This window comes from Sapajus apella, unplaced genomic scaffold (genome assembly GCF_009761245.1).
Source record: "Sapajus apella isolate SASKATOON/1434 unplaced genomic scaffold, GSC_monkey_1.0 scaffold4, whole genome shotgun sequence".
NCBI classification, from domain to species: Eukaryota; Metazoa; Chordata; class Mammalia; order Primates; family Cebidae; genus Sapajus; species Sapajus apella.
Genome location: NW_022436944.1, coordinates 42,347,159 through 42,372,097, shown reverse-complemented (window position 1 = coordinate 42,372,097; position 24,939 = coordinate 42,347,159). Strand labels below are relative to the sequence as shown.

Below are 24,939 nucleotides of genomic sequence, written 5' to 3'. Positions count from 1 at the left end.
GGTGATCAAGTTCCTCATATGGGAAAGAGTTAACTTCTTTTTACTCAAGTATCTTTGGGATTAGGGATATAGGTGGGATATTCATTTTAAAAAAATAGTTTTGGTTAGGTGATAATTTGTTTTAAGACATTTTCTTGACAAATACTTTTCCTTGGAAATTTGGGTTACTTTCTATTTTTAACATTACTGCAGTGTAGTAGTTATGTATTTATGCATAATAAAATTACAGGAACCTTATGGCTTAAGACAAGACACATTTATTAGTTCACAATTTCTGAGGAGCAATAGTCCACACATTGTCTAACCAGGACCTCTTCCAGACAACCATAAAGATAGAGGCAGGGATGTGTTTTTGTGTAAAGTTCAACTGGGGAAGGAACTACTTCCTCACTCATATGTCTGTTTGCAGCATTCATCTGCTTATTGTGGTCTCATTTTCTCACTGGTTCTTGGCCAGAGAGTACCCTAAGCTCCTTGCCACATGGTTCTCTTCACAGGGAAACTCATAATAAGCTCACATTTTTTTTTCAGATTGCAGAAGTGAAATATAAGACAACATGAAAAAGCTTGGCATCTTGCTTCTTCAAAGCTAGCAATGGAGAGTTTCTTCTCACAAGATGGGCATTACTATCTTTTGTAACATAACATTACTATCTTTTTGTAACATAATCACACTCATGGCTTATATCCTATCACCTTTGCCAATTCTGTTGGTAGAAGCAAGTTATAGATTCTACCCTCCAGTAGAGCGGACCTTGGAAAGGTCTGATTACCTCCAGGTGAAAATGAAAGGGGTCATCCTAAGTATATCTGCCACAGTTAGGGCACATACATTTTTCAGGGAACATTCTCTGGGTATAAGAAAACACTGTGATGTAGCCTGAATATATCCTGCTCTTCTCCTTTAATAGTGAAAGAGAGAAAAATGCAAAAACAAATATTGCTCTAAGAGTAATTATGATACTTATAAGAATGGTTACGGTAAAATTGGAGGCAGATAATATGAGGAAGTCTTTATTACATGAAGATTAGGCATGGACAGCAGTTGAAATCACCAAAATATTAAAATATATTTTAAGAAGATAGAATCAATGAGGTAAGAAAGAAAACCTGAGACTTTAAGCATTATGAATGAGAGAAGGAGAAGGCAAAGCTGTCTCTTAAAAAAAATGAACAAAAGCATATAACTACTGGATTTACAAACTGAAATATTCATCACAATTCTACTCTTCCTTAGCATGTCTGACCGTTTAAAGTCATAGTCAGTCTAACGTACATTTTCCCCTCTTCTCAAACTCCACAGAAAACTAGGAGATTATGTGATGTGGTGTGCAAATATTGAAAGTGGCTAAAATAGTGCTAGACACAGGGCAGGTGCTTAAAATGTGTTCGTCATGTCACTTTTCAATAACGTGTGGGTGCCTACTATTTTTCTTGGCATTAACTTTTCACCAGATATAAGTAAAAACAATCATTCTCTAATTTAGGTTTTCAGAAAGTTTTCTGGGGCAAACCATTCTTAAATTTTATATAAGCTGTTTTAGATACAAAGTAGGGTAGAACTAGCGGAAAGCACAAAGATATTTGGTGCATTTTCAAGAAAACAGGGTTGAAGCTTAAAGTAGCTTGAAAAAAAAATGTGTCTGAGAACTGAAGGGCAGGACTGACAGCGCAGCCTCAGCATCCCTGGTGTGATGGCAGAGACACTGTGTGGCATAACTCCAGAGGGGGGTCACGTTTTGCCAAAGAGGCCCTGATGGCATGACTGATTCAAGAAGAGATTCCTAAAATAGGAACAACGGGTCATAAGACAGGAAAAGATTTGTAAACTGTTCGTTTAAAAAAAGTAATAATAGTAATGTAATCTTTCACTGGACTTTGAAACTTTGAGGAATACATTCATGACATTGACATTTAAGACATATCTTATCTTTTATTTGTATAGTAGTGGATTCTACTTGAATAATTTACCTTTTTAAAAAATTGTTTTTGTTTTTATTGTTGAGGTTAAACTATGGACTCCCATTTGGCCTCAAATATTTTAGTGATTTCATGGTGAGTCATTGATGATTAAGGTAGAATTTCTTTTTGAAACTGAGACTTCAAAATAGAAATTCTGATTTGAAGCCTACAACTCTAAAAAGCCTACTGCTTAAAAGGGAGAAAGGAATGCATTTAAAGGTTTCATTCTGCATCTCATCCTACCACTCTGAGCTTAATATTTCCAGGTGAATCTGCAAATATTCAGTAAGAGTTCCATCACCTTGTAAAAGCCATAATTGTATTGAGACCAACAAATTTAGTTTGATGCTGGAATATAATAAAAACTGTAATTGAAATGCAATCCATTAACCTTGATTTGCCTTATGTAGTCTTCGATAATATAATTTCTTATAAAAGTAAGATACTCCTAATTAAAATGTTCTCATTTTTAAAGTTCTGAACTGATATTTAAGTTAGGAGATTATCTAAAACAATTAGTGCTTTTAAATAAAGAACTTATAATAACATGACAAACAATTTAGATTATCTGTTGTTCTGTGACTTCCCCCCAGTTTATCTTTAATGTCTGAGTTGTGTGACTGTATGTTAGTGAGTTCGTTAGCTGTACTGTACGCACACACACACCACTAAAGCTGAATGTTGTGTTAGTATATGTGTATGTTAGATATTTACAGAATTACAGTAATGCTATTTTTGTGTCTTGGGAATTTCCAGATGCCGTAGTTTTAATTTTAAATTCACACTGCTCTCTAGTGGGGAATGAGATCAAAGCAAAATTCTTTTTATATTGGTACTTTATAGCAATAACTATGAACTGTTTATGGTTTTAATAGTGAAATGTAGAAGATATTGTTGCCCACTATAATTTTCTCATATGATAAATGCTATAAATGTGATTGTATATGTTGTACATAATACATATACTTAATTTTTTACCATAACAATAAAATATAAATTTTTCTACATTAGTCTTGAAAATAGAGGAAGATTCACTACTAAAGTAGTTTATTTGAAGATACACACACACACACACACACACACACACATATATATATTCCAAATATGCATAAAAACACCTCATGTTTTCGCTCATAGGTGGTTGATGAGCAATGAGAACACTTGGGCACAGGGAAGGGAACAACACTCAAAGGACTGGGTCGGGGGATGAAGGGGAGGGGAAGGATAACAGAGGGTAGGGGTGGGGAGGATGGGGAGGAATAACACTGGGAGAAATGCCTGATGTAGGCGACAGGGCAGTGGGGGTGGGTGCGGGATGGAGACAGCAAACCACCAAGGCATGTATGTACCTATGCGACAATCCTGCAGGATGCAGGACGTGCACATGTACCCCAGAGCCCAAATATAAAAATATAAAAAATAAAAAAGTATACATATTATATATATATATACATATATACAATATATATACACAAATATACAATATTTATATGCATAGATGTGTATATTCAGATATAAGCAATACTTTCTAAATCCTAATATAAGGAAATGCTGAATAAAAGTTACTACCTAATTTTTTCATCAAAAAAGGCCAAATTTCTTCTATAAATTTTATGAATAAAAATAAAATTTTAAAATATTTGCTTATAATGGTTCATTACTAGTCTTAATTTTATGAAGCAATTTAACTTAAATCCTGCATAGGCAACTTTGACGGCAATGTGTTAGTCATCACTAGAGTCACCTTTTGAATCACCTAGTAGCTTTTTGTTTTCCTAAGTTATTTCAAATTAATTTGAGTGCTTTTAAAATCCACTTGTGATATTGTCTGTAGAAATTGTATTTCAAGTAAGCAGTATCTAATTCCATGACATTAGTACAGTAGTTTCCCATTTTACTCTGTAAATGCTTATTCATGATTTCCACAAACTTATACCCTTTTAAAGGTGATTTTAAATGGTTTCATAAAAATTACATATTACAGTAGCAATTGTATCATCATATTCTTACTAATAATAAGTCTTTGTTGTTTTAACCTTCTTTTTTTTGGGCTGGTAAAGAAAAGTTGTACAGAAATTATAAACTCCATTAGGATTTGTAGATATTATATAGATTACAACTCCCCTTCTGTGAAATGGACTAGATTGATGTCTTCCCATACAGTGACGTCTTCCCATCCATATCTTTTCCACAATAAAGCAATTTTGAGAACTCTTTATAGGAGACTCTATAAGAAATTCAGTATTGGTGATTCCTTTTTTCAGAAGAATAAGTTTTTAGAACCAAACTTTTATAAGATTTGGTCAATATTTAGACATTGAATTTTATTTCTTCAATGAAATTATTTTTAAAGAAATGGCCAAAATCTGTCACCTGTTGTACTCTGTATATATATTATTTAAACTTAAGAATATAAAGCTGCTTACCAAATAAACTTATAATTTCTACTTTTGAATGAAATAGCCAGCTGCCATCTACCCTGACTTGTTGTACTTCAGTGTTATCACCAGTTTCTGTAGATTAGATTTTTATTTTATTTTCATTTCAACCAAAAAATAATTTCTGCAGATACTGTGAGAACAAATTTCTAAAGGAATTTTTAGTGTTTAGCATTGGTCTCTACTACTATTTATATAAGAGTGTCTGTGCTAAATGTCTTCTAGATATATAAATTCCTGTCTGCCAACTTTAAAAAATATATATATGGTGGGAGACGTCATTGTAAAACAAGAACATTTTGGTTTATTTACACCATTTATAGTTGTATGACTTTGTAAGTCATTTCTAAAACTACTTACAATGTGGTTTATTGTGCATCAAACTACCTGTTAGTGGCTGTCATCTACTGACGTTTCATTGTCAATTCAAATTATCTTAGACCCTTGAGATTCTTGGAGATTTTAGAGGCTTGCCATTTTGACAAGGTGGCAGATGCAAGAACAATGGGTAAAGCCAATCATGGACAAAAAAAAATGTAACCTGGCTTGTCAGTGTTAAGATAAAACACTGACATTATTTGCAGGGAAGGTTTTCTAATCATTAAAATTGGGTTTGGTTGTCACCTAATACACATGACATTACATACATTAATTTTATATTAATGATTGTGGGACTTGTGATAGGGTTACAACACTAAAGCACATATGAAGCTTATAAATTGTTAATTGTGTGGTGGTTGGCTAGATAACTGTGTGTGTGTGTGTGTGTGTGTGTGTGTGTGTGCGCGCGCGCGCGCGTGTCTCTGTAACTGGCTCAGAATTTTAATTAAAACTGATAATAAATGGAAACAGTTGAGGTGTATTACATTTTTGTTGGTGGGTTGGTAGCCTAGTTATTCAGAAGAAATGTTGAATTAGAGAAAATGACTTAGAACTTTCCACCCTCAACCCTTTCTTCTGTGAATAGAATTTAATTACCTAGTCATAGGCAGGAGAATTCTGGGCTTTCTGCAGAGGGCTGGGGAGGCTTTACATTGTAAATTTGTATATGACAAGGAAGGTAGGAGAATGTCATTTCAGGCAAATTTGAGATAAAGAGCCATCTGATGGTGGACCACACATGAAGCAGTGAACGTTTACCTCATTCTTCGAATCACATAATTTATTTCTGAGAGATGAATGAGCAAGGGATAAAGAGAACAGAAATTTCTTTCTCAGTTCTTTCCCAGAGCACACAAGTTCTCAAGAGGTTGCTATTTTATTGTCAAGGAGATAAAATGGTCTCTGCTCTATTTTCCAAATTTTAAAAAATTATATAAAACTTTTACTGTAGAATTGTCTTAGAGTTGCAAAAACATTGCCAAATTAGTAGAGTTTCCATACATCTCCTGTCTAATTTCCTCTATTGTTGCTATCTTATGTAAGTATGGTACTTTATTACAATTAATTAATAATAATACATTATTATTAGTGATACTCTATGCTTTATTTGGATTTCATTAATTTTTCCTCTTATGTCCATGTTTTATTTAAAGAACTCATCCAGGATACTACATTTCATTTCATTTTAATATTTCTTTAGGCTCCTTTGGGCTGTAAAAATTTCTCAGACTCCTTCTAGTTTTGATGACCTTGACAGTTTTGACTATTGATCAGGTATTTTGTATATCCTTCCTTAATTTGTTTTTGTCTATATTTCTGTAAGAAAGATCACAGAGGTGAAATGCCGTTGTTAGCATATCATATTAAGGATTCTTGCTATCAGTGTGACTTATCACTGTTGATTTGAAACTTGTTTGGCTGAAGAATTATTTGTGAAGTTTCTTCAGTATAAAGCTCTTTTTCTTCTCTTTATGTATCACACTATTTAGATGCAAGTCACTTAACATAACCTACACATAAAGGGGAAGAGTGTTGTGCCCTGACCTGCGTGAATGGAGGATGTCTATTTAAATTATTTGAAATACTTATAAACCAGAATTTGGTATCTTTGTCTTCCATTTATATTCACGTCAGTATGCACTCATTTAAATTTATTTTACACTTTGGGTTTTAATCCAGTAATATGTGACTTACATCATTGCTCAAGTTGCTCCAGCTTTGGTTCCTGGGAGTTTTTTTCAGTTGGCTTCTGTGTCTACAACTTTTGATTCTTGATCAATTAGGCTACACTAATTTTAGGGTCCAGCAAGGATATAGCCTGTTACCCCAGGGATGACATGGGTTAGAGAAGATCAGCATTCCTCAGGGCAGACTTGATAGCAACAGCTGGTCCTTTGGCAAAAGTGGTAACATTTTAGCTTGTGACAAAACAACGCACCAAATAAATCAACTGCAAGAACCACCTTGCACCCCAGGAAAATATTGTTTTTATTTTTATTTTTTCCTCAAATTATCTCAATACATTGTTTAATATAGCTTACCAAAAATGAGTTATCTTATATGTGCCACATTTTAATTATTCCTATGAGTCTGTAAGAGTAAATCAGTCTTCACATCTAGAAAATTAAAACACACACACACACACACCCCCCAATTCCTTTGATAATTACTCCCAGGATGATCCCAGTTCTTGAAACTGTTAAATAGTGCTGTCTACACTTACATCACTGTATTAAGCCAAATATCTTTCCAGTGTTTTAATAGTTCTGAGGGATGAAGTTTAGGAGGGAAAAAATGGACAAATTGATAAATTATTTTGGGCTCCGAGACAGTTACCTGAAGTTTATGTATGACTGCTGAACTTTTTCTCAGTGGAAGTCAAATGTGTCAAATTTCCATTTAAAAATTTAAACATGACATTTTTACCATATTGGGAAGGAAAATCACTTACAAATATTGCCTCCTGCTTCAGAGAGTGCCATTGGAGCCATTGCACTTTTCTTGTAAGACCTATAAATGTTTTATGATGTCCTAACCCAGCCACAATAATGTATTTGAGGTTCTTTTTGTTCCTTAGTGCCCATATCACATACTTCCTATTTCCTTTTAAAGTTGTCATCCTTGCACCTTAGTACTAAATTAATTGTTGACATTGTCTGGTAATATAGTCTTTACTTTCTCATGTGAGCAGGGAATCCCTAATGTATAAGCAAATAAATCTCATAGCCTTGAAAGAAGATTCACCAATATTTTCCCCTGCTAAAGTGTTAGCATATGTTCTTATTTTATGGGTCAAGATGGAAATCTGAATCAAATAAGAAAATACTTTCTTCCAAATATATGCATATATTTAGCAAAAATCATGTATTACAAGGGCTCCCCTACTGTGACTGTCTCTGTAGCATTGCCTAGTTCTGGCAAACCTAAACTGTTCATGCTAGAAGAAGTAAGCAGTTTGGCTTTTTTTAAATATATTGATTTAGTTTTTCATAATAAATTGTCCATGTGTGAAAAATTTAAAATACAGCAATGCTGAAGGAAAACAAGCCAACTCTAATCTTTCCACTCAGAATGACATAATGCTAATATTTTTCCTAAGTCAAGTTGGTGTTTCACATGGTTGTAAACATACAATATGTAATTTACATCTTATGTTTGCTTTTTACTTACATACGAAATATTTTCCCATATTATAAAACTTTGCTGATCTGCTTTAATGGCTATGCATATTGCTGTGATTTTAGCACCCATCATTTACTTCATCTTTTTTACTAGTTAACAATATTTGAGATAAAACATTTAAAGACATAAATTAACTCTAGACAAAACAAGTTTTGACTGTTCTATTTATAACCTGGATACTTAGATATTTTATTTATATAAAATAAGAAAAACCAATATGCTTACATATTTTCCTTTCATTAAAATTATCATTTTACAAAGCCAATAAATTATATTTTAAAATGACTATTTAAATTACATAATTAACATTATTTTAACAAGGTTACCTGAGTAAGAAAGTGTTTCCTTTTTAAAAGGAAGTTAATATTTTAAATGAATTAGTTCACAAAGAAAGCATGCATTATGCATGTTCTCACTCATAAGTGGGAGTTGAACAATGAGAACACATGGACACAGGAAGGGAAACATCACACACCAGGAATTGTTGGGGGTGGGGGTTAGGGGAAGGATAGCATTAGGAGAAATACCTAATGTAGATGACAGGGTGATGGATGCAGCAAACCATCATGGCACATATATATCTATGTAACAAACCTGCATGTTCTGCACCCGTACCCCAGAACTTAAAGTACAATACATATATATATACATATAGATATATATAATATAATAAATCTAACGAAATAAGGAAAACAGGAAAAAATGCATTATGTACTTACCAATCTTTCACTCATTTTGGAAATTGGATAGTGACTTCAATAGATTCAAGTATTGGCCATTTTTGCATGAATTCACTAGCTTGACTTTTTAAAAATTTTACTGGCAAACGAATAATCCTTACATATTGTGGAAAACATTTCAGCATTTGTTACCTCATTAGTGTCATACCAAAGTCCATGGCTTTTGCATCATTATCAGTAAGTTTGTATAATGGCAAGGACCACTTTTGTGATGCTTGTCAGTTTAACTCTAGAACCTAGGAGGATGCTGCCACATAGCAGTCAGTTCATACATGCACATTAAAATCATAACTCTTTTTCTCTGCTAATATTTTCAAAGACTTTAACTCCTTAAAGAATTGGGAGCATTGGAATGGAGAAATCATATCAGGACCATAGTGTGCTATAGAGGCCTGGGTAGTGGAAGTACAGACAGCTTAGAAATGAGGTGTTATTATTTTTAATTATTTGTGAATGGATGTTAAGTATAGATTACAATAGTTACTCAAATTATTACCATCTTGCTGGATGATAATTGGTGGCATACACCTATAGTTCTAGCTACTTAGGAGGCCAAAGTGGGAGGACTGCTTGATCCCAGGAGATTGAGGCTGCACTGAGGTAAGATCATGCCAGGGCCCTCCAGCTTAAGTGATAGAGTGAAACCCTATCCCAAATAAATAAATGAATGAATGTATGTATGTATGTCATATTAAGGCCAGAGTTACTGCAATTATGAGTTGACTTTTTCTGTTTGGTTTCAATATACAAAGCTTATATTTGTCTAAAAGTAATACTTTCCAATGTAATCCATAAATCAGTCACATTTTTTTTGTATCCTGATTATGAGGCTATCTTGAGTATTCAAAGCCTCTTTTGTGTGTCAGGTATAACACATAGAGTTTTGGGTATTGAAACAGTTTTAGCATCTTTGTGTCTGTAGAATGTGTCCACCCAGATGTAAGTTTCTTTACTTAACTCGTAAGGAATATATAAAATAATTTTGTGTAGTTGAATCAAAATAAAAATATCTAATTCATTAATAGATGCTAGAGAACCTGATGATGGATTTAGAAATGTGGATTTAGAGGTAAACTGAATGCTTATCAGAACTATGCGACTTGTTAGCTGTGTGACCTCAGACACATTATTTGATCCTTCTAAAACTTAGATTCCTCAGCTGTAAAAAAAGGGAAAATTATAGTGCTTATTTCATTGTTATGATAATTAAATGAAGTAATAAAATCATATAGCACAGTATTGGGAATAAATTTTTTAAAAAGGTAAATGTTTGCCATTTATATTCCATTCAAGAGGTTGTCTACTTTCGCATAGTATGAAAGCAATTTATTAAAATGAGAGTAAGTAGACATTTTTAATTCCTGAGTGTAGAACAATCCTTACTTGCTACCCAATTTAATAAATATGAAGTAATCTAAAAATCTTGATTTGCTTGTTCATAACTTTCTTTGTACCCCCAGGTTTCACCTGTGCACACGATGGCGAGAGTGAGGCTGAATTAATACCTGACAACTTTGAAGAAAAACCGGAAAGAGAAAAGAAGCATACCAACTTTACTTTGTGCAACGTGTGTAACATTCAGCTGAATTCAGCCGCTCAAGCTCAAATCCACTACAATGGCAAATCACATCAAAAGAGATTGAAACAACTCAGCAACGGGATGCTGAAAAATGACAATGGTAAGCTTTTCTAAAAATACTTTCTCTATTTTACATCATCATCTTAAGTTATTTATGTACCTGCAGATGTGGTGATAAAAGAATGAACTAAATTATTTTAAACCAGGAAAAATCTTACATAAAAGCTTTATCAGCAGAGTACATTAAAATACATCATTTCTCTTTGAGAGAGAAGGAGAAAGTTTATTTGTCATACATGCTAAATCTCATTAGGGTTGTGACCTGCAGAAAATTTACTATAATTTTGAAAAAGTTGATTTTAGAGTTTCTTAATGTATGCCTTTAATGTAGTTATACATGGAAATAGACAGTGGGTTTTTGTATTTTATTTTTTATTTCCTGCAGGTTTAGGGGATTCACTTGGTTAGTAACACTGCAACTGATTTGAAATAATGCATATCTTTTCAAATAGGTGGTTTAATCAATAAATAATGATTAGTACAGACTTTTAAGTTTCCTAATGAAAATGTATGGTTTATTTAATAACTTTAGACTGCTTCTTAAAAGTATGTGTTGAATTTATGAGTGAACAGATTTTTCAAATCGCACAAAAATGTCTTTGGGAACAAATGGAAGGTTATTAGAAAAATATAGACATGAAGAGAGGGCGGACCCGTAGAAAGGAGACTTTAGAGTACTAACTCACAGCAACTTGAGTTATAATATTATATTCTGATTGGATGTTTTATGTTTGATAAATAAAATATAATTTATCTAAATTATACTGACATCTAAAAGTGAGAATGAATTTCAATCTCTTCTTATATTTAATGTCATAAAGATTTTTAATATAATTTTGTAATTTGCTTGGAAGTGACCAAATAATGAGAAGAAAAAGAAAAGTGCATTCTTAAAGTAGAAATTGTTTCTACCTTGCTTTATGTGTTTTTTATTTATATGATTTTAGTACGAATGAACTGTTGTAGTCTGTTGGAAAGAATTTTATATTTTTTGAAATGTAGGACATTTAATTAATTATAGATGTTATTTGTTAAAGAGATATAAGAAACAAAAATTGTGGTAAGAAAGTAACTGAGAACTCTTAAATGCTATAGGTATAAGGTAAACCTAGTGACACAGGACTTTTCTTGATCACTTCTGGTGGCCAGAAACACCTGGCCAGCAATGCCTTTTCTCTGCCTTGGCTGGCGGCTTTAGGGCTGGCTTGGCCCCGCTGCTGTTTCTGTTATGTGGACTGGCTGCCCTCTGCTGGTAGAGGACAGAGGGCCACAACGTTACATCCTTCTCCACACCGACGTTCAGTCACATGTCTAAGAATGAGGGTATGCTGACAATTGAAGAGTGAGAAGGGCATAGAATAATTTTATGGAGCAGTGGAACAGGTCTCAGTGGAGACGGGGTGAGTGGGTGGTCCACCACCTCCACAGTTGGGTAGTTTCTCCCTCAGTGTGGCTGACTCTGGGCTTTTATGGGCTCAGAATAGGAGAGTACATGCTGAATTATTTGTGAGTGTGCAAGAAAGGCTACAGCAAAGGCATCACTCTAAGGTGGACATGGCATTGTAGCACACCAGTAAGAAAGGGGTTGGTATATGTAAAATAGGTGAAGGGTGGGGATCAGTCAGAGGAAAGCACACCAAATGGGAAGACAGATTTTCATTCCAGTCCATGGATTTGACTTGTAGCTTGGCTTTCAGGCTTTAAACTGTCTTTGGCTTGAGGGCGGGGTTTCACTGGGGATTGCCTCTTGTCATTTGTCTGCCTCCTGCTGCTATCACTAGCAAAGTAAGTCATGATTTTAAAATGCATATTTCACAGTCTCTACTTAGAGTTCTTAAGAAAAATCTATTCCTTATTGTTAACTTCAAGTACAGTATGATTCATTTCTGAGTTGTTTTCTCTAAGTTTGTATTGGTCATGATAGTGTAAGCTTTGGGGTTTTACTTCGCCTATCTTGATAGTCACAGACCTCATTTGGAGAAGTAGTAAACAATGCTGTAAAACAAAACTAGAACGAAAGGTATGTCTGGTTTAGAAACCCAAATCAGAGTTAGTCCCAGGCATAATTTAGAATGGCCAAAGATTTTCAAACCACAATACTAGGAATGAGTTTACTCAAATTAAATAGTTTTAAACAATCATATCAGTGCACTTGGAGGTTAGCACTTTATTAAAGACTTTATGTACATTTTATTGTTTCCTCATAACCAACTAAAGTGATCTTGTTATATTCCTTTTATAGATGTGGACATTGAGGATAACATCACTTGATACTATGCTAAAGGTCACACAACTATTAAATGGTCAAACTTGAAATCAAACCCTGGTCTTACTCACTTAAGTACCTGTATTTCTAAATGCTACTGTTTTCTAAAATGAATATGCTGTAGGAACTATGCCTTTCTTCATTCAAAAAGAGAAGTCATTTAGGAGAACACTAAAAAATTAAAATTTTAATATATTTCTCAAATTCTTTGATTAATATAGTACTCAACAAATATTCATTGCTGGATTTCCTATTCAGATTTTTTCCCAAGACATTTTAAGTATCATCATGTTAGTAAGGACACTTTTAGTGAGCTGTCATTACTAATATTACTAACATGACGATACAGCATGAAAAACAACCATGATTACTGGGAACACTTGGTCATCTTGGGTCATGTCAGTTTGGCCTGAAATTATACTTCAGAGGAAGGTGGACATGTGGATGAGAAAAGTCAGGAATGACAGGGCCAAGGCCAAGTCTTAGGAACTAACTTGGCTCCAATTAAGAATTAGGGGAGATCCTGGAACCAAAAGTGTCAATCACATTCTCTGAGAAGGTGTGATGAATTTGGTCTTAATCTGGGCTGCATCGGTTTTCAAGGATATTTGATCTGGTGTATGAATGCAAGAGCAGGGATCAGTAGAAAGCGATGATACTTGAAGTAAGACAGAAAATTCTGTAGTAATCCTTAGTTCTTAAGTTTAAGGACCCTGGCCTGTGAGATTGGGTTGTGTTGAGGCAAGAGTTGCCAAGAATTCAGTATGGTTGAAATTTCAATGAAGCTTAGTGCTGGGGCCTCTTACTAAGAAAAGACCAATAATGTATGTGGGAAACTAGATGGAAATCATGGCGTAAAGATTGAATCAACTTCTTAAGGATTAGGAGAAATGCTATATTCCTGTACTGGATCTCAGAGTTAGGAAAGCAAAACTAATTCATTTCAAACCCTAACATTTGGTAGGATAAGAGTTCTTAAATACTACCAAGTACCGTCAGTGAGTATTTGAAAGTGGAAATACAAATAAAAATATTTTCCTAGATGATTTTGCTGAGTATTTTTTGTGTTATCCAGCCTCCTGTCAGGCCACACATTACTTTGCAACTGATCAGCTCCCATAAGGTTCCTAGCGTAGTAAACTGTCACCTTTCCACAGCCATCAGACCAGTGCTTGACATAGACCAGTCTACTTTGCTTCTTTTTTTTAATGGACTATTTTTAAAGAAGTTTTATGTTCACAGCAAAACTGAGTGGAAAGTAGATTTCCCATATATCCTCTCCCTCTTTCACACACAGCCTTCCCCACTGTCAATGCCATCATGGCAGTGCTACATTTATTACATTGATGAACCTACGTGAACACATCACTATCACCCAAAGTCTATAGTTTACATTAGTGTTTACCATTGGTGTTGTACATTCTATGGGTTACAAAATGTGTAATGGCATTTATCCAATATCACAATAATATACGGAATACTTTTGCTGCCCTTAAAGTCCTCTGTGCTCTGCCTATTCATCCACATAACCATTGATCTTTCTGTGGTCCCCATGGTTTTGACTTTTTCAGAAAATCATAAAATTTGAATCACACAGTATACAGCCTTTTTATATTGGCTGCTTTCACTTAGTAATATGCATGTAACTTTTCTCTGTGTCTTTTTATGGCTTGATGGCCCTTCCTTTTTAGCACTGAAGTACCCTGCTTTTAAATAAAAATTACCCTGACCCTTTATTTCCCATAACACTGCCACATGAGATCCTATGGTTATATCCTACTTTTCTGAAGGTATATCAGGGGAAAGAATGGGTGTTGTAATTAAAGGGTCATAGAACAGAGGGGAAATAATTTATCCATTTGGGGTGACTTTTGGTCAGGAAGAAAGACTATAAGTGGTTTCACTCTCAAAAAAAACTTCCCTTTGGGTACATTGTAAGTGAAAACCTAGCCCTCTGTACCTTTGTCTTTCTCAACTCCCTTTTAAAAGTGCTCCTTTTTTATCACCTCTGTAGTGTGTAAATGGAGGTCCTCATCTGTAACTATAGGTAGGCCTAATTATAGGCCATAAATTTCACAAATGAATTAGCACTTTAATATAGAAATATAGTATTTCTTTTACCTATCCCTCATATCCCCACTATTAAAATATGCTTTTTCAGGCTTGATGGTAATAAGAAATGAGCCCAGTTACAAGCCTTATACAGTTATTAATGGTCATTCGTTTATCTACACAGAGACCAAGCTAAAAATGTTGATATGTACAAATAATAGATCCTGTAAATTCTGAGTAAACACATCATCATTTTTAGTTTATTTCGAGAAAGATATGGGAGTTGTTTGAGTCTTCTCCTTAAATTTGCACAATTGCAAAATGATTGCTTTGAACTTCCATCTTCACAAAATTTTCATGACAGTTTAGATTTCTAATGGAAAATAAGTAAGTCAAGAAAGGAATGTAACAATGGAGATTTTCACCTAAATTCATTCAACCTTGTACTTTTTAAAAATTTTTAAGTACGCAAATAAAATTAATTTTTAGCAATTATTTAAGGATTGTCTAGATAGATAAAATATCATTATTTGATGTTTTAATATTGTAATTATATGCCTTGAGGCATATTCTATTATATACTACAAAAAACATGAACAAGAGAGAGCATTATATCTAAAATGTTTTTCACACTTCTGAGGAAAATATGGCATTTTACATGTCATCTCACTTATTAAGGAAAATGATCTTCTGAAGATCACAGTGAAAAGCTATCTGATGTATATAAATTAATTAGGATGCTAGTGTTCCTACAGTTAAGACTACAGTTTCTGACAGTGATGTACGTTTTACACAAAAAAGTTATATTGAACGCATGTACAGCACATGAGTTCATGCTGTGCTGGAATTGATTCAAGAATCTATGAGATTCAGGAATCTTCACAGTCCCTCCAGCTTAGTCGGGAATGTTACCCGCTAAATTCCTCCCCAAGCATTGCTTTTAGCTCATGGGAACTACCTCCTCTGAGCTTGTTTCTTCTCTTAGGGCAGCCTGCATCCAATGGCTAGTCTATGCTGAGGCACAAAGTCCCAGCTCCTTGCTCCAAAAGTGGGTGGACATCTCTGAAAGTCCAATCCAGCTTCAGTTTTGCCAATGTCTCTGTTTCAATTCTATCACAGTCTAATTTCACTATCTACTCTGTCCTGCTTTTCTTATGCCTCACAGGTATAGATCTCTAGTCCATCAGTTGTACGCAAAATCATCCTAGAGTCTGCTTCTTGGGAATCCAAATAAGGCACCACCAATGTTTTAAAAGTTGTTAAGGAGAATTTTCCTCACCTTCTGAAGGTTCAGCTCTAAGTCTGTTGACATGAATTTACAATAGAGAGATTAACAGAAAAAAAGGTATACAAATTTATTAACATGCATAAACATGGGAGCCATACAAAATATGAGACTCAAAGGAGAGGCTAGGTGGTTGAAGTTTATACATCATCCTGAGGTTATAGAAAGGGTGGCTGCTTTCTGGGTAGTGCGAGGGAGGTGGAGTCCCATGGAATAGGAGAGTGAGAAAAGGAAAGCATGGCAGACAGAGCTGTCTTATTGTGCCCGTAAAAAATCTCTCAGGTAGACTCAGAGCTGCCCTCAGAAAGGATAGATGGTGGCCTGTGGCAAAAATGTATCTGTTAGAGTTTCAAACCGGGCTGGCTTCCAGTCTCTTTTTTCCTCTGAGTTAATCTTAGTTTGGGATAAGGTAGATAAGGGGGGCCTCAGAGAAAGCCTGTTTGCATCCGTTGTTTACTAATGTAGATTTTCTACACAGATGTAATTCCTTCTCACACAAAGACAGCTTTTCAAAGCTGTTCAGGCTGTAGCCCCTCTCAATAGCATCTCAGAATACGCCAAAGAAGTATATTTTGGGGTAAAATATTCTGGTTTCCTTCAAAGTCTCAATAAGAAATATGCACAATGTGTTTTACTGTGCAAATGCAACAAAATGTAATATTTCCCTAACTCTTATTTAGCATCTGATATTAGTGAGTTAAGATTTGCCATCAAAAATGCAAAAGAAATGAAAAGGGAGCTAATATCAACTGTTCCAAGTACTTCATGTGCATCATTTATCGAATCCCAATCAACAATCTTACCAAGTCTTATTAAGTCTATTTTAAAAATAAGACAACCAAGGATCAAAGAACGTTAACAGACTGACCAATACAGCTGTTTGACTTTTGAACCACCCAGGTCTACATTATTGGCAACTCATTAATCTCCCCAGCAAACATATTCTACTGTCAACAAAATTATACCATACATTTGGGTATTTTCTTATGTTACTGAGTTTATGTCATTTTTAAATCACTTATTACCACAAAGCTGATGTTTTCCTTAAATTTTCATCAACAACTCTAACTGCTAAAAATATTTTGTGCAGAATAGTCACATAAATAGTTCATTTTATAATTTATCACTATATGTTATCTGTCATACCAGAAATGTATCTTTTTACGTGAGCATACTTTTTGAAGATGTGGTGAATAAAGAAGTGGCAGAAGGGAATTCTGTATTAGAAGTTGGCTAAATGTGTTGACTTGGCCATATTCAAGTTTTCATGATTCACCCTCTCATAAATATTATAGATCTAGGAAATTACAATATAGACTACATGGCTAAGTTCCCCTTTTAAAAAGGCCTTTGGTTTTATATTTATGATGCAATTAAGCTTTACAAATAAAGATTATTTTTCTGCTGATAGAAATAATATGGTTTCATATGTACTGCATACAAATGTATAAAAGTAAATTAAAAATAACCAACAATTCTCCCAAGATACATACTTCTAAATTTTTGTCACAAGTCATCAGGAATGCAAGCAAGTATGAATAAAAAATATTGTTTGTGCAATTTTACAAGCATTATAACCATGTTTGTATATCACTACCTTTTATGATACATATTTTTAAATTACCATAGGAAATTAGTAGTGAAGTTGAGATTTCTAGGTAAGCATTGAAATTTTACTCATATTTTCCATTTTGTTTTCCAACTATGTGATATATTCTATAATGGAAAAGCTTTAACATTATGAGGTATAGAATGAAAAATTAAAGTATTATAAGGGATTTTGTCTAAGAACAGAAAATTGAACATTAGATTAAAAATGGTTCTTTGATTCATAAGAGCATTTTGAAAGACATATTACAAGGAACATAACTTTTAGGATCTTTAAAGCTTCTATGGCCAACTAATGTAATTCAATTTCATGTGCTCAACATAGCTTAAGCTGCTGTTAACGCTTCTTGAAGGATTGAGTAAGAAGTGGACCTATTGTGGCAGCTTTATTTTATTCACATTATCTTTGTCATATTTGGGTTATTTTTATTAAGCCTGGTTTTCTATTTTTATTGGGCTGAAACTGCTATCAAATAATTCAGTTTTATCTACCAGTATTCTAGAGTCTTTTGGTGCTCATTGTTTTGTAGTACATAAATCCAGAGTATTGCTGCCTTTATCTATGCTGCTAGCATTAAATTTTCTTTCATTTAACAGAAAAGCTAAATAAAATTTCAGTTTCTAGTTCTCACTGATCTGTTCCTTTTTTCTTTCCATTGATTGCCTCAGAAGATGTTTCAAGTGTCAGCAGATTTTCAATTTAATAGATTTTCTTCTCCTGCAACATTGGTAGTTAATGAAAATAAAAGAACTTTGTGGACTTAAATCTTACTTCAGGCCTTGATTTTATGTATAAATTTATCATTTATATATAAATTTGTCTCACCTTTTGATCTCCAAGGACTATTTGTGCTTTTATTGACTGTCAGTAGACAAATTAGCACTTGCTAGTATATTTTTGGCTTCGTGGTGATCTCTTTGGCATGATTTTATTTAGTAATGGTAACTTCTTTCTTAATGATACCATGTCTACATTAGTATATGTATTAGCTCATTTTCATACTGCTATACAGAACTGCCAGAGACTGGGTAATTTATAAAACAAAAAGGTTTGACTCCCAGTTCCACATGGCTGGGGAGGCCTCAGAAAGCTTACAGTCATGGTGGAAGACAGAGGGGAAGCAAGGCACCTTCTTCACATGGGCAGGAAGGAGAATGAATGCAGGAGGAGATAGCAAACACTTTTAAAGCCATCAGATCTTGTGAGAACTACTATCATGAGAACAGCTGGGGAAAACTGCCCCCTTATTCAATTACCTCCACCTGGTCTCTCCCTTGACACCTGGGGATTGTAAAGATCATGGGGTTTACAATTCAAGATGAGATTTTGGGTGGGGACACAACCAAACCATATCAGTATATGACATATTGAAATGTGGCACTTTCCTCTTTTCTGTTGCCGACCATATCCTTTAGAAGTTCAGCCAAGAGGAGGCCATAAAAAATGCTGATATCAAATTGCTCAAAAATGTATAATGAGACACGTTGTATTCTTGTTTGACTGAACTAAATTTCTTTTTTATCATTGAAGGGTAAAAATGTAGAAGCAAGTAATTTCACTGTGTTCAAATTTGGAGTAGGTTTTTGGCTTTTGTTACCAGTTTCTTTCACCCTAAAGAAAAAGCACGTCAGTCATTTTAGAAGAAGATAATGCTCCAGCCACTGGCTATTTGCTTTACCTGGACTTAATATGAATTCTATCGAAGGACACCATCTTTTGCAACACAGAGATTTCTTTAGGCAATCTGTGTCCCTAAGAAACGCTGTGTACTAGGACACAGTTTTACAATCTGAGTCTGGTAAGGTTTTACAATTTGAGTCTGATAATCCAGACTGACTCCTGCATGGAGACCATCCAATAGTTTATCCTGCCCAAGATGAAGTGTATTCTAGTTCGTCATGACCATTGTTTTGAAAACTAGATGAAGTGAAAATTAAGGGAAGCCATAAGAGAAAAAATAATAGATTAGATTGATAAAATTTAGTTTGGAAATGTAATCTATTTGAGATAGAAGAGATTTTCATTTGTGCTTCTCTGCATGTCTATGTGTTAGAGTGAATATGGCTAGGGAAGTTTGAAAAACTGAAGGCATTTAAGGTACTGATTTTACCAATAGCTTATAGCACTGGTAGTATGAAATGAGAGTTCAGAATAATTTTTTTTTGTGTCTGAACTTCAAATCTGTTTAGTACACATAGGACTACCTCTTGTTTCTTCATCTTTTATCTCTTTCAGTTACTAATTACGTCCAATGACAACATCTTCCAGTCCTTGTGTTTCCTATCTATAATCTTAGGAAAATAATCACTCCTCTACTTTTCCAGATTGGACAGTATAAGCTTTTTAACTTTTGTTTTCCTTCCCTTATAATCCCCTAGAAGTAATTTGTCCAAGGTAAAAGAGCTAGTAGTAATAAAGGTGAGATTCCTGTATGTATGATTTTTTCCCTGACTTATGCCCTTAACAATTTAGTTTCCATTTTGAGGCCCACCCTTTGGAAACTGGCTTCTACCTTTATAGGCCCACACCAGGCCTGGCAGTCTTCCTTTTAACCACCACCTTTTTTATTTGTTCCTCAAAAACACTAAGCAATGGCATGAATATATGTGTGTGTGTGTGTGTGTGTGTGTGTGTGTGTGAGATAAAGCACTGGACCTAAACACAAGTAAGAAAACCTATAAAGTTAGAGAAAAGGGGCCCAATAACAGGTTTCCAACAGGACTCAGAATATCTCTAAGATTACTCTGAAGTAGCCTTAAAGGTGGTGTGCATTGTTTAATGGAAATTCTGATGAATTTACTTATGCTAGTATGCAGTTAGAAGTTGAGATATAACTCACCTGCCCAGCCTAATAGTGAAAAGTAAAAAACCCATGAATCTGGGGGTTATAAGCCAAAGGTGTCAGAAAGTGAATGTCCTGATGAGGTCAAGGATAAAAGAGGTCAGAGGGAACAGATAAATCTGTTTAAAACAGATAAATGAGTTTGCTGGCTTTGTAACATGTGCTGTAATTTCCTCTTTTATCTCACCTCTGGAATCACCTGCAAAGTTGACTTTGCTTACTCATCACAAAATATGTGAGATTAGAATTCTTCCCAGGGAACTTTTGTAAAGGACATCTAGACTCTGTCTCAGTTAAAGTTGACACTATGTATGAAGGTACAAAGATAAAAGCTGGACCACATATGTATTACCTGTTTACAACTGCTTGTATCAGGTACAGTGTTGAAATCAAATATATGAACAAATCGTATTTGCTACTCATTTCCCATTGTCAAACCTTGAGAGGAGTGAAAATGTGTACATGAATTTCAGTACAATAATTTACTTGAGAAAAAATGTGATTTTAATTCAAGATTTGACTTCAGTGACTTAGTAGAAGTATAAGAAGTTAGAGAATATGTGAACTAATCAGCTCATAAGAGGTTATAAAAAGCTGTAGTTTCAATGGAGAGTAATGAAAGAAGAATTAGTACAAGAATATTTAATTTCCTTAACAAATATTTAATTAATACTTCCTGTATACAGTAATAATTCTGACCTAGATCTTATTCCCACTGCTAGAATAGCTACATCTAAGGGTATTAAAAATAAAAATTAAAAAAATAAAATAAGAAGAGGGGAAGCAACCTTAGAATTTCATTCGTGTCTTGTAAGAGGAAGACAAAAGGTCTGCTAAGCAGATAATAAAGGTATCAAAAATATAAATGATGAGTAACATTTGTCATGCATTTCTACTGTCCTAGATTTTATTATATGTGTATAATTAATGTTCTTTTCATATTTTATAATTTAGATATAGTTATTAGTATCCATTATATAGATCATAAATGGACACAAAGGAAAATAAGGAAATTTGCTAAAGGCCATGCAGCTGGAGAGATGTGAGGCCAGTCCCTGAGTCTGGCAGGCTGGTTTCAGAGTCCACACTCATGTTCATGATGTTACAACAGCTGTCAGGCCTGGAGAATACCTTAGATTGTCCTTGATTCAGAAGCCCAAGGAGGAGACAGCTTCAAAAAAAAAAAAAAAAAAAAAAAAAAGAGGTGGCGGTTGTCTACTGTGTGCTAAAGAGTTTTTTTCAGAGAGGTTAAAATAGGCAACCTCTGTGGGAGATCGGGAAATTGTAAAATGACAGATTATCTATGAGAAGTTATTTCAATGAAGCAGGTAAAGAAAAATCAGATTTTGAGAAATAGAATGTTTCTCTGACTTTTGGTCTTTAAAATTCCAGATTCAGAATCACGCTGGGTATTTGTGAAAATCCAGATTCCCTGACATGCATTCAGTCTTTAAATGGGAATCTACAGTAACAGTCAGAAAAAGAGAAAGTCAATAAGGGAAGAGGAATGAGATGGCCACGGCTCAGTTTACATATCTCAGTTGGCAAGGAAAATTCGGCATAGAGGCATTTTCATGACCATCTGTTTGTATTCTAACATGCGCTAGGGGAAGACTAATTGCCAGCCCAAGAGACTCATCAGTGTGATTCCTTCTTGTTATATTTTCAGCGATATTTTAGGGACTGTCATTGATCTACCAGTCATGAAAGCAAGTAGCTCTCTCCCTCTAAATCTAGCTCTGGTGACTGTGAATCAGCCCTAAGCATTGCAGGTAATTTGAAGAGCATATAATCCATCTGTGCAGGAGCAGGGGGGCTGTGTAAACCACAGTTTGAATCTGATCTTGCTCTTTTGCTTGGCATTCTGACCATCAAGTTTTAGAACTGTTTTATAAAAGAGTGTCCAAGTGTGTATACTTTATTCCAAATTACTTCTTTTCAGCATTATTTTATGTGTTTTTCTTGTTTCTTGTTACACCTTCACTTGAGAATGATGTCTTCATATGGTGGCAAGTAATTTTTTTCTAAAAGTACATTGACATTTTTAACTTAATAAATACTCATTGCATAAGTCTCAGAGAATATGTTAATGTCAAATATTCTATGACGTCTTCTTTATTGTTTTCCTGTACCAGTCACATATGTGTTAGGGTCCCTACTCTAGGATGTCATACATGAGAGAGTTATTGGGACAAGATGTCTTTCATATTTTTCTTTTCATTTCATCCTCCATCTAAAATTCAAAGTCCTTGATAAACTGCTTTTTACCCTAAGGTATCTGAATACTATTTTGAATACTATTAACTTTCCTCATGTGTAATTTACCTGTTATTAACTGTAAACGAGACCCAAATTAAAAACTTTCAACAACAAACTCTATTATCCTTATTTTATTTCAACACAGATTGAGAAGCGACTGCTCTCCCATTGTTTGTTAATGAAGACAATATAAGGTTTTTGAGAATCATATGTAGTTCTTCTACCAAAATTCAATTTTTTATGGAAGAAAAATTACAATTTTATGAAAGTAGGAACATGTTATCTGTATAATTTGACTATTTTAACAGGAGTTCATACATTTAAGGTAATTAATCAGGAAAGTGTCAGAATAAGCTAACACAAGTTATGGGTGCTCAGTAGACAGTAATTCATGATCATAATCCTGGCAGACTCATTTTATTTGCTCTACCAGTCAAGGACCCCTTTTGCCTGATCACTTACAAAAGTGTCCCAGTGTTTGTAATTCTTGCTATTCGGTTTTTATTCCTACTTCCATAAAATTTTTTTCTTCCCTTCATATAGAATTTCCTTAAGGAATCTCTAGTTCCAGAAAAAAATATTCAATATATATAACATTCTCACTAACATAAGCATCAGGGACTATTTTAATTCATTTCAGTTCTGATAGAAAAAAAAAATCAAAGCAGAGACCCCACATCCCATGTGCCTGATCCTGAAATAATTTCTTTACCACAGCAGTCAATAATGCTTTCCTGTACTTCTCTCACATAGATCTTTTTTTAAAATTTTATTTATACACAACAATTATACATATTGATGGGGCATGTGTGATTTTTTTTATACGTTCATACAATGTGTAATGATCAAATCAGGGCAATTAAAATGTTGCAAATCTATCAATGATATTGTCATTGTCCATCACATGAGATCAATTATACAATGATGCTTTAAAAAGCTGCCTGTTCTCCCGTACACTGCTCATTGACTGCCTTAATTTACTTAATATAGTAGTCAACCACCAAATCTTGTATAATATTAATTTCTTTCAGGTTCAACTACAATCAATTTGTATAAACCAAATAGCATGCACCTTTAAATATCATGGAAGATGAATGTTTCTTGTTTTCTGTGGACAAGTGGTGTCACTGGGAATCCAATAATTAAAAGATTTTAAAATTTAGAGCAGAATAAAGTTATCTGATGTATTCCTGCATTACTTTTGTGAGCAGTGCTAGGGACTGGTTTATCCTATGTGATTTAGGAAGGTGTTAAAAATTAAAAGAAGGTGAGCAGATTAGGATAAAACCGGATGTAAGTCATGAAGTCCCAGAAAGGCAAGGTATATACATTAAAGAGATGCATAGAGATAACAAGTCCTGAAGGATCTTTATGGCTCATACCTTATTTAGGACTCCAGGACTATTCTACCTTGTATGGTGAATTTGTGCAAAGTGAAGAAATCAGACAGAGCCTGATTTTCACACTAGAGTTGCCTTCTAGCAGAGAGGAGGGAATCAGATATTCTCCTGTTTTCTTACATGGTGAAGCCTTATGTAACTGAGTTGAGAAATTTTGGTCCTGCTCTGGATCTTGGGATGGTAAGGGGCAAGGAAACCCCACCTCATAGACATGGGCTTGGCTTAATGATGTAGCAGAGACTCAGTGTTGTTTACAGCATCAACGTGAATCAATATAGGATGAGGTTAGCCAAGCAAATATCCTAGTAACTGATTGAGCTGGAAATGAAACGAGTTTCAGTTGTGGCAGCAGGACTTCAACAATAAACAGGGCAGAATGCCCTTAGCTGGGCACCCAAACCACTATGCCCCAGTGGACATCAGCCAGTATATTCCCAGGGACCAGAATTATGAGGCCAGAGATAATCCTTACTCCCAATTTGTTCACATAAGGCTTACTACATATACCAAAAACCTTTCGGGATAGGAGCAGAAGAAATGGGAAGTAAGCTAAAGGACTGGAAGCTAAAACTATGTGAACCAACAGACAGAGAGAGTGCTACTATAATTAGCGTGCTTAAATATTAATCTGTAGCTCTGCTATGTCTCCCACGAGGTGTGGGGGTAAAAGATATCCAGAAGTTTCTGTTGAAATGTGGCTGAGGATGCTGACTGTGACTGAGAGCAGCCACACAATTTGCAGGGCCCACTACAAAATGAAAACACAGAGTCCCTTGTTAAAAATCTATTAAGAATTTCAGAGTTAATCCCAGCACTTTGGGAGGCTTGAGGTCACTAGTTCGAGACCAGCCTGGCCAACATGGTGAAATGCTGTCTCTACTAA

The 24,939-nt window shown here is 34.5% G+C and overlaps 1 protein-coding gene across 1 annotated transcript in view; it reads left to right on the top strand.

Annotated features, from left to right (window-relative positions):
- The first annotated feature begins 10,165 nt into the window (after window positions 1–10,165).
- ZNF385D (zinc finger protein 385D) overlaps window positions 10,166–24,939 on the top strand; it is a 711,674-nt gene continuing 696,900 nt past the window's right edge. The window contains exon 1 of the mRNA XM_032259519.1: window positions 10,166–10,383. Coding sequence (XP_032115410.1) covers window positions 10,365–10,383 — 19 coding nt within the window. The 5' untranslated portion in view covers window positions 10,166–10,364. The remainder of the gene's footprint in view (window positions 10,384–24,939) is intronic.